The 12768-nt window shown below is 40.8% G+C and overlaps 1 protein-coding gene and 1 pseudogene across 1 annotated transcript; one reads left to right on the forward strand and one right to left on the reverse strand.

The window, feature by feature from the left end:
• The first annotated feature begins 1514 nt into the window (after nucleotides 1–1514).
• Nucleotides 1515–3704, forward strand: LOC124852632 (annotated as a pseudogene).
• Nucleotides 3705–10562: 6858 nt separating this feature from the next.
• LOC124852581 (histone H2B-like) lies at nucleotides 10563–12548 on the reverse strand. The gene has a single exon (XM_047341533.1). The coding sequence runs from the start codon at nucleotides 12535–12537 to the stop codon at nucleotides 12163–12165; it is 375 nt and encodes a 124-aa protein (XP_047197489.1). The 5' UTR covers nucleotides 12538–12548; the 3' UTR covers nucleotides 10563–12162.
• Between the last annotated feature and the right edge of the window lie 220 nt (nucleotides 12549–12768).

Raw genomic sequence — 12768 nt, forward strand, 5'->3', positions numbered from 1 at the left:
CAGCAATTAAAACCCTCCAGAGAATTATTATAATAAAAATTGTAACCTAAGTGAATGTTTCAAGTATGGTTTGTTTCTTTGTTGACTACTTAAATAGCCTTTTATCTAAAACACAACCCCCCACCAAAAGTACATGTTATATTGAACTCGATGTTAAATACGTGTAAAAGAACACTGATGCGTACACTGTGGATCCAGGTCAATGAATATACATAATCATGAAAATCTTATTTTTACCCAGCTGTCCCCATTAAATTAGTAAAAGTCAAATGTGAAGCTAAAAAATGAAGTAACCTATTTATTTATTTCGAGAAGTTAAACATTTAATGGGGTAAAATTTACCCAAAGGACAACAGGAAGGTAAAAATTACAACAAAGACATAACAATGTAATAGACAAATTGACTCTTTAAATGTGGTCTTTTATAAGAAAACATGCACCGATTTGTTTTATCAGCGCTAAAAGTCATGTTGTAGTAGGTCAAAAGTGTTAGTGCAGGGTCAAGCAGTGTAAGCACTTGATGCTTGTCTGGAATTGTTTTTGATAGTGTTATGAACATGCCCATTTATTATTAGTCCGGGGTGACAGTGTGACTATGTTCATCTTTCATTTGGCATCATTGAATACTGACCAGTTTTAAAAGCACCTCATGTATGCTAGAAAGTGTTGTTGATTACAAACTGTCATTCTGCTGGATTCTGTTTTACTATATTCATCTGGTTTTATTTGCAGAAATGGACCTTAGAAGAAATGGTCATGGTTTTGCTATGAGCTTGGATGGGGGTGAGTGGAGGGATGGGGGATGTTGTTTTTTATCATAGTTAGAATGGAAAGTACTTTGTGTTATAGTGTTTGTATATAAAGTACTACATAAATAAAGTCTGTTTGAATGGTTAAAATTACATGTTTACATGCTACAATTTACACACAGCAATCTACACAAACACTTACACATACTGCACACGTGTGTACATTCTGGATACACAGAGTGTTTGTTGACACTAAGGCCTTCATTTGTAATATGAATATGTTATTGGTTATAAAAGTCTGAGAAGACTTGATCTATTGATCAATAGGTAACATATTGACAGGTTGACAGAGATTTCTCACACAAAACATTAATAATTTAATGTATGAGTCAAATAGTTTTTGGGAAACCTCTGTCATGTTTTAATGATTATTTTACAATATATAAAAAACATGTATCCTAGTGTTAATGTGAAGAGCAAAAGTTGGTATTTACTAAATCAGACAGCAGAGAAACTGCAAATTCCAGTAAAGCATAAACATTTCCTGCAAAATAAATGATGGAACCTGTTGACTTTTGGTATTAAATGAAAGAGAAATGTACCACAATATTAATTTGATCATTGCCTGAAGTGAATATTTAGTCAAAGTGACAAATTAAACCCATGGACATGAAATGTAGTCCTAATAATAGAATGACTCTCCAGCATCCTCATCATGACACGTTCACGGCTCTGATAGGAAGTCTGGCTCAACTTCACCATGAGCCTCGTCCATCAGCGGTGTGTTTGCTGCCTGCACAATAACTTGACTTTATTACAAAGGGATCATCAGCAGGTGCTTGTTTTTACTCGGTCTCTCTGAACAAACATGTGGAGCAGCTGGGAAACGGGTTTTGGTGGAGCTGTGGAGCTTTTGAACTCATTTTAGGAGAGAAACGAGTGGGAAAAGCCGCTGAGCAGCGCTGCTCACCGCGGTGAACGGGTGAGGTTTGGAGGCTCCACCGACAAAATGCAGAGAGCATCAGAGCTCTTCATGACTTCAATATGAAGACAGACAAGTCCGCTACCTGCTTCCTCACTGTCAGCCTCCAGCACCGCTCACCCACTGAGTTTTCACTCGTTTATCAGTGAAGAGAAAACACAAGTGTCTCGGTGTTCACACTGCACACAGGAGCCACGGCTCGACTGAGTCTTCACGGTTCTCATGGTGTGTTCAAGTACCGCCTCCCGATCAGGACTCTTCTACAGTCCGGTCACTCACTCCGATAGTTCCTCGTTGATCTAAACGCAAAGAGAAAGATGACAGAAGTCGCTCCAGCTCCAGCTCCAGCTCCAGCCGCCGCCAAGGCTAAAGCGGCCAAGAAGAAGGTCGTGAAACCGAAGAAGGTCGGTCCCAGCGTCAGTGAGCTCATCGTGAAAGCCGTGTCCGCGTCCAAGAGCGGAGCGGCGTGTCAGTGGCCGCCCTCAAGAAGGCTCTGGCTGCCGGAGGCTACGATGTGGAGAAGAACAATGCCCGCGTCAACAACACCATCAAGAAGCTGGTGGTCAACGAGACCCTGGTCCAGACCAAGGGAACCGGGGCCACCGGCTCGTTCAAGATGAGCAAGAAGGTGGAGACCAAGGTCCAGAAGCCGGTGAAGAAGGCCGCTCCCAAAGCGAAGAAGCCCGCCGCCAAGAAACCCGCAGTGGCTAAAAAGCCCAAGTCAGCGGCAGCCAAGAAGCCAGCAGCCGCTAAAAAGTCCCTGAAGAAGGTGACGAAACCAGCAGCGGCCAAGGAGCCCACCAAGAGCCCCAAGAAGGTGGTGAAGAGCCCCAAGAAGGTGGCGAAGAGCCCCAAGAGAGTGGCGAAGAGCCCCAAGAAGGTGGTGAAAAAGTCCCCTGCACCCAAGAAAGCCCCCGCGAAGAAGGTCGCCAAACCCAAAGTGAAGAGGACAGCAGCCAAGAAGAAGTGAGATGTCCTCACTGTGAAACATGTCCATCCTGGTAAAAGGCTCTTTTAAGAGCCACACACGTCTATCCACAAAGAGCTGCTTCCTCATCAATCATCACCACTGACAATAAATATGTAGAGACAGAGTTCTTAACTAAAGGGAGTCAAGTTATACAGAAATATATTAAATATCTATTTCAGTAATGTCAAGATTTAGAAGTATCAAAACATCAAATACTATCAAGTGATATAAAACATATATTTACACTTTGGGAGGGAAAAGCTACGGAAGAGTATTGCATTCACTTAAAAAAAAAAAAAGATAATTATCTCGGAAATTCTCATTTTCTATTTTATCAAGAAAGTCATCACCTCACTTAAACTGTTTGTAACAAATGGTTGATGAACAGTCTGTTCATGCACTTGAAGGACTACTACACCAAAAAACAAATGTGCAAATTTGCAAAATTGTTTACTGCTTTTGTGTACTTTTTTCATCTAAATATACCAGCTCAGTACAGTTTTGTAGACAATGTGAAAGTCTTTAAGTGTTACAAAAGACATCATCCTCTAAACCTTTCTGATGTTAACAGGAAGTCTTTTGTGCATTTTGTTGTGTTAAGGTGTCCAAGGTTTTACACTGAAGTAGAGTTGAATTATTTTGGAAGTGTTGTTATTGAAAAATGTTGATGTTTGAAATGCCTGAGCAGACTGGGTATGTTACTACTTTCCAATTTCTTGAATTATTTAAAAAAGCTTTTCATTTATTTTATAGTGGTATTGCTGACACTTTACAGAGCATCTGTTGAACCCTGTGATTCTATAAAAAAGCTAGACCTATAAACAAATTGAGCCTTTTACAAAAGTCATGTTTTTCACACATTTTGTTATGTAAATGACTAAGAAACATCTATTTAAAATTTACTTTGATTTACGTTGTCTGTATCAGTTTGAGTAGAATCTTTTTGGAAATGGTTCTCACACAGTTGCATTTTTTAATAAGAAATTATAATTGAATTGGAGCCTCTTGCTCATGTCAGCTGTTATTACTGGCTGTGTTTGTTTGTTAATCTGTAATATACATTAAGGAGTACCTCAAAAGTGTCCTACTTTTTATAAATAAAAAACACTGGTTTCTCTCTTGTTTTGTACATTTGTGATCAAACTAATTGTGTCTTTACTGCAGATAAGTTTAACTACCCATTGCCACAAATGGTACCTGACTATTTATTGTAAGCATTTATTTGTTCTAAAACTGGTGGACCCTGTCTCACAAAGCAGAATTGCTGACTTTGGATAACTGCAATTGATAAAAACTTATATTATCCATCAAATTCCTTCACAGGGAATCTTTTAAGTAGACATTTCCCTGTTACTTATTGTTGTGATCAGATGCTACTGCATGTTTTATACACTAGGTGGGAGCAGTTGTTAAATGAGTAATTAAAGAAGCAGAAAAGATTAGAGTAAAAAAACACTAAGATGCACATATATGTTGCTTAGGGCATCTTGCAATAAAGCTACTTTGGGACTTAAACTAAGCCTCATCCTTCAAAAACACGAACATAACAGTTATTGTGAAATGTTTATGTGATCAAACATGGGTTAATTCAAAAAGGAAAAAAATGTAGGCATACTTTAATTAGTGTGGAAATTAGGCTTTATTTGTATCATGGTAGCCACACTGCAAATTAAAACAATATTAGGATGACAGACCACATTTTATTAGGCTACATAGGCAAGATTGGCCTGCTTTTATTTAAACGATAAAAGATAGTTGACTTATCAGCACCAAATAATAGACAATATATTTCATATCATGTCTACATCACCAAATGCCATGTAATTCTTTGGTGGCAATTGAAATATCTTGATGAGAAAGACACAAAAAGGAAGGAATTTCATAAATGCTTAAATAGTGTATAAACACTAAATCACATAGGGGAGAAATTAAACTGTTGCACTTCTCTGTATAACCAGGTTTGTCTGATGCCAAACACCACTGGACTGCAGCCAGAAGTGTGGGTGTTTTAAGGTTTCAGCCCATAGACACCCATCCTAAGATATTATAACATGTTTGATTTATGGATGATTATGCAAGAATAACCAAAGTGTGTCAGACTACATTCAGTCATGCTACATAGTTCCACTATGAGGACAAATTTGACATTTTTCGCAAAGACAAAATGTGAGACGTTTATTTTCAGGACTGCCCCAGTTACCTTGTTGAGATGTATCATTTTTCCATAATGATGAATGAAAAGAGATGATATGAAACTCAGAGGGGAGATGTCAATTATTTTAGAGTTCATTGCTATTCATTACTTAGAGACAATACATCTGTCAATCATTTAAACTGAAATTCGCAGTCAACATAACATTTTCCACCCATAGACAAACAAAATATAGTGTTATTTTGCTGAGGATGGGTGCTCACATTCAATCATCTGATCCAGTAGAACAACTTGTGATTATTAAATATGGGCATATATGTAAGCCCGTAAAAACCTGTAAAGCTCAATGGCTTCCTCTGGAGAGGTGGGTGGATGAAGACTGTTTATCTGAACACAGTACTATCACAGGGATATGGTCCTCTCTGTAGGCATTCCTCCCTGCATGCCTGTATCTTCTGTTGGGATACATCTTTAAGGTACTCCCTAGCACCAAATAGTTGGGGAAGGGTGTACATCATCACCGGACGTCCTCCTGGGGCCACCGCATTTCTGCATCGGCAAATTCTGTGAGTGTTCCAGAGGTGAACAACATCCTGCAGTTCTCTCTAAATATAAGGGAAAAGAGTGGGGAAGTGAGAACATTAGTTAACGTGGCTAACCAACTGAAGGCAAAATAAATTGTTATTGTCCACAATAGAGCAGGGGTTTTCACAACATTTTCATTGCATATACCCTGAAAAGGGTGCATGTTAATCCTCTTCGAAAATAATTAGTCTTCATATGTGAGGATTTTTGTCCCAAGCCCAACCACAACTGTTTGCAGTGGGGGAATTTTACTACATTTACTCAACTACTGTAGCCTACTTAAGATACAATGTAGGTTCTTGTACTTTACTTGAGTATTTGCATTTAGGGTATTTTGTGCAACTTTATTCTTTTACTCCCCTACATCTCATGGGCAAATACTATCAACTGAATTTGTCTGACAGCCTTGGTTAGTTACTTTTCAGATTCAAAACCATCTGATGGCAAAACTATCTGAAAAGACACCCCTCTCTCACCCCCCAAGCAGAAAAACAACACGGGCGCCCCAGTGGCCGCAGCGCTTCTAGTAGGGAGGGGCAGCGGGACCGTGGTGAGGACGAGACACGGATGATCTGGAACCGAGAGAGAACAGCGCGACGGCGACACAGGATCCCCCCTGTGGTCAGAGGACAACCTCTGTCTCCCAGGCAATGAGAAGCACGCCATATCCCCGAACCCACAGCCATTAGTAGCTGGAAATGTCCAACAGTGTCACGTGCCCAAACACTGACATGTTCACTGGCCTTCTGGAAAACTCGGTTACTTAAACAACAATCCTTCTAACTCAGCTGAACTCTATTCTTAAACCATAAACACATTATTTCAGTGAACATTAACATTTACTACCAGTCCTTTATAGTATTCTGGGTATTTTATTGGTATTAAATAGTTTTTTAAGGACCTCCTGTGGTGCTTCATTTTTTTAACAGTGGAATTCACTTTTGTTGCTGGTAATATAGAAGAAGAACCTCACACACTTGCTTAACATATGACACCATGGACAAAATAATGTATTAAAACTTTGAATTATAGGCTACATTTCAAAAGCAAAAAAAAGTTTTTCTTACCTCTATTACTTCGAGACATGTGAACTGTATCAGACCTTTGTCGAGGAAGTCACCAGAGAAATGGTCAGACTCTTTTAAATCCTGAAATACGTTCATCCAGAACTGTGCATGTTGCTTCCTTAAAAAACCCCACCACTGCTCAATCTGTTGGTTATGATTGCTTGAGCCATACAAAAAGCATCTGTTCGAAAATTCGTCCATATGATCATCTCTCATGAATATTTGCATCTGCTCCACGTAGCAGTTCTCTGTCCCTAGGTCTGATCTAATTCGAGTAGCAGTCCCATTTCTTGATAACACCTCATCAATAAAGTATCCAGCGATTACCTTTGGATCACTACTTGTAGAGTATGCATGTAGCCACACCACCATTCTTGAAAACGCGTCTATTGCACCATTGATGCAGATTCCATATGGTTTGAGTTTATCATATGAATCTATGTGCCATAGAAAGTTCGGACCTGGATTCTGATACAAACGTCGTCGAAGGCAATTCCGGCGTCTCAGTTCCATTCCGTGGGGATCCAGTATTTTCAGCAAATGCCTGATTGTCTCTTGAGTCACCACGTAGCCGGCCTGAATGCATTTCAGATGCATCATCTTATATCCGTGAAGCATTCCATATTCGTTCAACTGATCCTGTAGGAAAACTGCAACGTCCAGCAGATCGGAATGGTCTTTCCGTCTGAACAACCGCAGACTCCTGAGGTGCCTGCGCAAAGTCGACAAACTAATACAAACACCATCTATATTACTTAAAGGGGACATAGCATGCCCATTTTACCACAAGTTGATATGGTTCCTTGGGGTCTTAATGAAATGTCTGTAACATACTTTGGTCAAAATACCACAAGGATCATATAAAACAGCACCCTTTTTACCCTGTATAAAACAGCCCTCCACAGAGTGACCTGTTTTGAGTGCCTGTTCCTTTAAATGCTAATGAGCCAGCTCCCCTCTCCCCCCTCTCCCCCCATGATTTTAAACGATATAAATTACATATTTTATATGATATAAATTATCAAATATGCATCCCATACTTTGTATTCCCCTTCTGTTGTCCTGGAGTTTTAATTTTCCCAATCACATCATTAAATGTCCCCCTCTGCCCATCCACTACAAGCACACAAGCAGACAGACAGAGAGAGAAAGAGAGGGGTGGGGGGGCTATGAAGACCATCATTTACCCCCGAACCCCGACATTCAACGGGTACAACAACAAGCAGAGAAAGCAGAGTCGCGGGCTGACCTTATATATACAGTCTATGGGGCTGACCAGCGGAGAAATGCTCGTCCCGTGTGAACAGCCAGGCGGCTGCGTGCTGGAGAACGGCTGCGCGCTGCTCGCAGTGGCGCTCGCATTCGCGTACTTCGCCGCGTAACTACTGTAACCGGGCGTAACTACTGTAACCCGGCGTAACTACTGTAACCCGGCACAGTAGAGCTGAACACTGCGGAAGTCTTCCACACAGCTGGCAGTGTGGAAGACCGCCATAGGCAGTGCAGCGCTGCTTCTGGCCGCGCAGCCGCCTGGCTGTTCACACGGGACGAGCATTTCTCCGCTGGTCAGCCCCATAGACTGTATATTAGGTCAGCCCGCGATTCTGCTTTCTTCGCTTGTTGTTGTACCCGTTGAATGTCGGGGTTCGGGGGTTACAGTAGCGCTGAACACTGCGGAAGTCTTCCACACTGCTGGCTGTGTGGCGCTGACACAAATTCCAGCTCACGCATGGGAGAGCGGGCGGTCGCTCCCGAGCAGCTGCTGCAGCCTCCCAGTCCCAACGATCCAGACAAATGCCACATGTGAGTGAATCGCGGGCTGACCAGCGGAGAAATGCTCGTCCCGTGTGAACAGCCCGGCTGCGTGCTTGGGAACGGCGCTGCGCTGCCTCGCAGCCTCCGGTGTAAACCCGGCGTAGCGAGTGTGGGGGGACGGGGGGGGCAAGACCATGTAGGGAGACTTCCAGTTCCTTGTTACGACACAAAACCCAGGAAGCGCAATCGAGTCGCTCAAGCATGACGTTTCTGACTTAGAGGAACTATAACAAAACGTGCGAGTGTTTTTTCCCCAGAGTTTTTGGGTTGGTAGACATGCCAGATACCCACATTAACCTGTAGAAGCACTAACAAAGTGGAATTTGCATGCTATGTCCCCTTTAAGTAATTTTGTAGGAATGGAATCTAAGATACAAGTTGTTGGTTTAGAACATGAGATTATTTTGGTCAGCTGATCAAGGGTGATCAGAGAGAAGCTGTCTAAATAATTGGTAGGATTCTCAGCCGTTTCTGAGATTTCTGTTCTTGGTAGGGTATTAGTGCCAATTGAGGGCAGGAGATGGTTGATTTGATTTCTAATAGTAAGAATTTTATCATTAAAGAAGGTCATAAAGATATTGCTATTTAGGGATCGAGGAATACTGGGTTCGGTGGAAGTGTGACTCTCTGTCAGCCTGGCTACAGTGCTGAAGAGAAACCTGGGGTTGTTTTTATTCTCTTCTATTAGTTTTGAATAGTAGGCAGCTCTTGCTTTGTGGAGGGCCTTCTTATATGCTTTAACACTATTCTTCCAGTCTAGGAGATATTCAACACGGTTGCTGGAGCGCCGCTTCCTTTCTAGTTTTCTTGATACTTGTTTTAACTCATGTGTCTTGGAATTATACCACGGAGCTAATTTACTATGTTTTACACGTTTCTTTTTTAGAGGCGCTATTGAGTCTAATGTTAATCGTAATGACCTTACAGAGCTATCGACGAGATGGTCAATCTCAGTGGAGCTAGGGTTTTTAAAGAATTTGTTGGTTGTATCGACGGATAATACGGGTTTAAATGTGATCGGAATTATTTCCTTAAATTTAGCTACAGCACTATCAGGTAGACATCTAGAGAATGAGTTTTTTATTAGTGGCATATATTCTGATAATGACAAATCGAAGGTTATTAAATTATGGTCTGATAGAATTGGATTGCGCGGAAGTACCGTTAGATGTTCAATTTTGACACCGTATGATAATACAAGGTCAAGTGTGTGGTTACAACAATGAGTACGTTGGTGTACACACTGACTGAAACCTATTGAGTCTAGTATTGAAATAAATGCTATGCTAAGGCTATCTTTATTATTTTCAACATGAATATTAAAGTCACCAACAATAATAATTTTATCGGCCTTTAGGACTAGGTTTGATAAAAACTCAGGGAATTCCGTTAAAAATTCAGAATAAGCCCCCGGAGCACGGTAAACTACAGCAAATATGATTGGCTGTTGGTATTTCTTGGATAGGTGTGGAAGACTAAGAACAAGACTTTCAAATGAGTTGTAGCTTAGTTTAGGTTTAGGATTAATTAATAGACTGGAGTTAAAAATAGCAGCAACTCCACCTCCTCGACCAAATTCTCTGGGAACGTGTGAATTTACATGACTGGGGGGAGTAGATTCATTTAGACTGACATATTCATCAGGTTGCAGCCACGTCTCAGTGAGGGACAATAAATCAATGTTGTGATCTGAGACTAGTTCATTAACTAAAATAGCCTTTGATGATAATGATCTTATGGTCCCAACTCTGGGTTGTCATTTAATAGACAAGTGGGATGAACGCCGTCTCTCCTAACAAGAACAGGTTTCCTCCAAAAAGTTTGAAGTTAAAAGAAGTTAAAAGACAACATGCGGCTAAACATGTCATCACCTGTTGTGTTAGGGAGAGGGCCAGAGAAAACTAGTGTCTGACATCGTTTTTGCATAAGCACACACCGACTCAACATTAACTTTAGTGACCTCCGACATATGAAGCCGGGAGTCGTTGCTGCCGACGTGAATTACGATCTGACTGTATTTACGTTTAGTTAGGTGACTTCAACTTTCATTTATGTTACCAGTGACAGTCTTAGTTCAGCTGAACAATAAGGAGTACACCAGTATCAAATACGTGTTTTAAAACAGACATCACAGAAGCTGGAGAGGAAGAGGCGTTCCACCAACCAAGGTGATTTTCACCTGGCCTGGAAAGATAGCCTGATATATAACAAGAAAGCACTGAGAGATGACAGAGAGTCACAGTTCTACTGATCCATCTATTCCTCTTGCTCTGAGGAGCAATGATTTAATGAGCTTCTTTACAAATACAATTATAACCAACAGGGGGAAAAAATCACCACCTTCTCCTCATGAATAACACAAATCACAGATTCTTGACACATGGGACAACACGTCCTGCAGTAGAAACTGCTATTCGGTTAAAAAATTTAAATATTTTTCAATTGTAGATATTATGAGGGATTAACAATAGAATGTTTTCAACATTCTTATCCCCTTCAATTTAATTTAATTGTTATTATATCAAATCTATCACACAGTCTTCCCACTACATCTAAAACATGAAGGCCACAGAGAAGGTTTCAAACATTCATGTGCAATAAAATGGATACAAGTATTTTGTAATGATTAAAACAAGCTTATTTCCACATAAGAAAAACTGAATATAACCTATCAGAGCAAAATTGATCTTTAGTGACACCTGCACATTTCTTAAGGTTTCAAAGTTGTTTCCCAGTTTTTTGTCAACACCGTTAGACATTCATTAAATTGTTATAAAATCAGCCAATATTAGCGACAGCAGTCACTCTGAAGGAACCACTCATTTTCCACCTATGCAGAGTGCATCCATGGACGACAGGTTCAAATAAGTTTACTAGTTTTAGAATATTTAAAACTTATTAATATTTCCTGTGTCACAACCACTATATGTCAAATGTATCTGAGGAAATGGTTTAGAATGTTTATATCATTTCATTCTCTTGAAGTAGTTTGTTAGCATCAAGCTGAATAGAAAATGGCTGCTACATGAACTCCATGTGTTTTCTAAGAAAAAAAAGGTTTGTGAAATAAATGTTTTCTTCAAATATCAATAGATCTTCATTGAAAGTAAATCTAAGTAACCCCCACCTGACGATTGTTTTTCAAATCTTTTCTAAGGCCCTGCTTGGGTGGGTCCACATATGTTCATTTACACCCAGTGCTCAAGTGTAAATTAATAGCAATTTAGTGTTTCAGATTTAACAGTTTCTTTCAAATCATGATCGCTCTCCTTTGTATGTAAACCTCTCTAACCCTATTCTGACTAGTTTTTCCAACAATGACAATGACCCTGTGTAGGTGTGTTAACAAACTTGTAGCTAAAGATAAAACCACATCAAAAAGGCTGTAATTTTTAAGAGTATAATTTTTAACAACTAAATTGGATACCTTGTTTCAGGGCCATGGGCACACTGGTTTGTTGTGTTTAGGTGCGCTGCTCTGAATGGATGTTTTGGAGCTAATGTGGACTATTAATATATGGGTATGTTGTGTACTAAAAAGATCATAAATGGATAACCATTAGCAGCCTCAAACCACCAGTGTATTATAGCACTATGAAAAATACATCCATCATTACAATATTTGTAATATATTGTCCCTGTGGACACGGGACAAGAAAACTTCAATATGAACCCTAATTATTAAATTCAACCATGATCTAATTAACCACAGTTACAGTATTATTTAAAAGTGGATATTTTACTATTGATGGACATGTCGTTAGAGTCAGGACAGTTTGTCTCCATAGAGAAAGTGTGTGGCTCTTAAAAGAGCCGTTGCTTTGATGTCTCCTTAGAGTCGTTTACTTGGAGCTGGTGTACTTGGTCACGGCCTTGGTGCCCTCAGACACGGCGTGTTTAGCCAGCTCCCCGGGCAGCAGCAGGCGGACGGCGGTCTGAATCTCCCTGGAGGTGATGGTGGAGCGCTTGTTGTAATGAGCCAGACGAGAGGCCTCACCGGCGATGCGCTCGAAGATGTCGCTCACGAAGCAGTTCATGATGCCCATGGCCTTGGAGGAGATCCCAGTGTCGGGGTGGACCTGCTTCAGCACCTTGTACACGTAGATGGCGTAGCTCTCCTTCCTGGACTTTCTCCTCTTCTTTCCGGCCTTACCGGGGGCCTTCGCCACCGCTTTCTTGGAGCCCTTCTTGGGCGCAGGCTTCGCTGGTTCAGGCATCGTCACGATATTAGTCGATCAAATGAATACAGACGTCAGTGGCCAGGCTGTATTTGAACACATCACATGTAAATCTATCTGTGCCGTTCCCTCTCTGTCATTGGCTGAATGTTGAGCGTCAGTGTAACAGCACGTGGGAGTGTCTCCACGTTCATGAGTCCATTATTCTGCTGCTGACAGAGGTTGAACTGTAGAGCTCAACTGGAACATTTGGGGGTTAAGAAATGCAAG

The sequence above is a fragment of the Hippoglossus stenolepis genome, chromosome 10 (assembly GCF_022539355.2).
Source record: "Hippoglossus stenolepis isolate QCI-W04-F060 chromosome 10, HSTE1.2, whole genome shotgun sequence".
NCBI classification, from domain to species: domain Eukaryota; kingdom Metazoa; phylum Chordata; class Actinopteri; order Pleuronectiformes; family Pleuronectidae; genus Hippoglossus; species Hippoglossus stenolepis.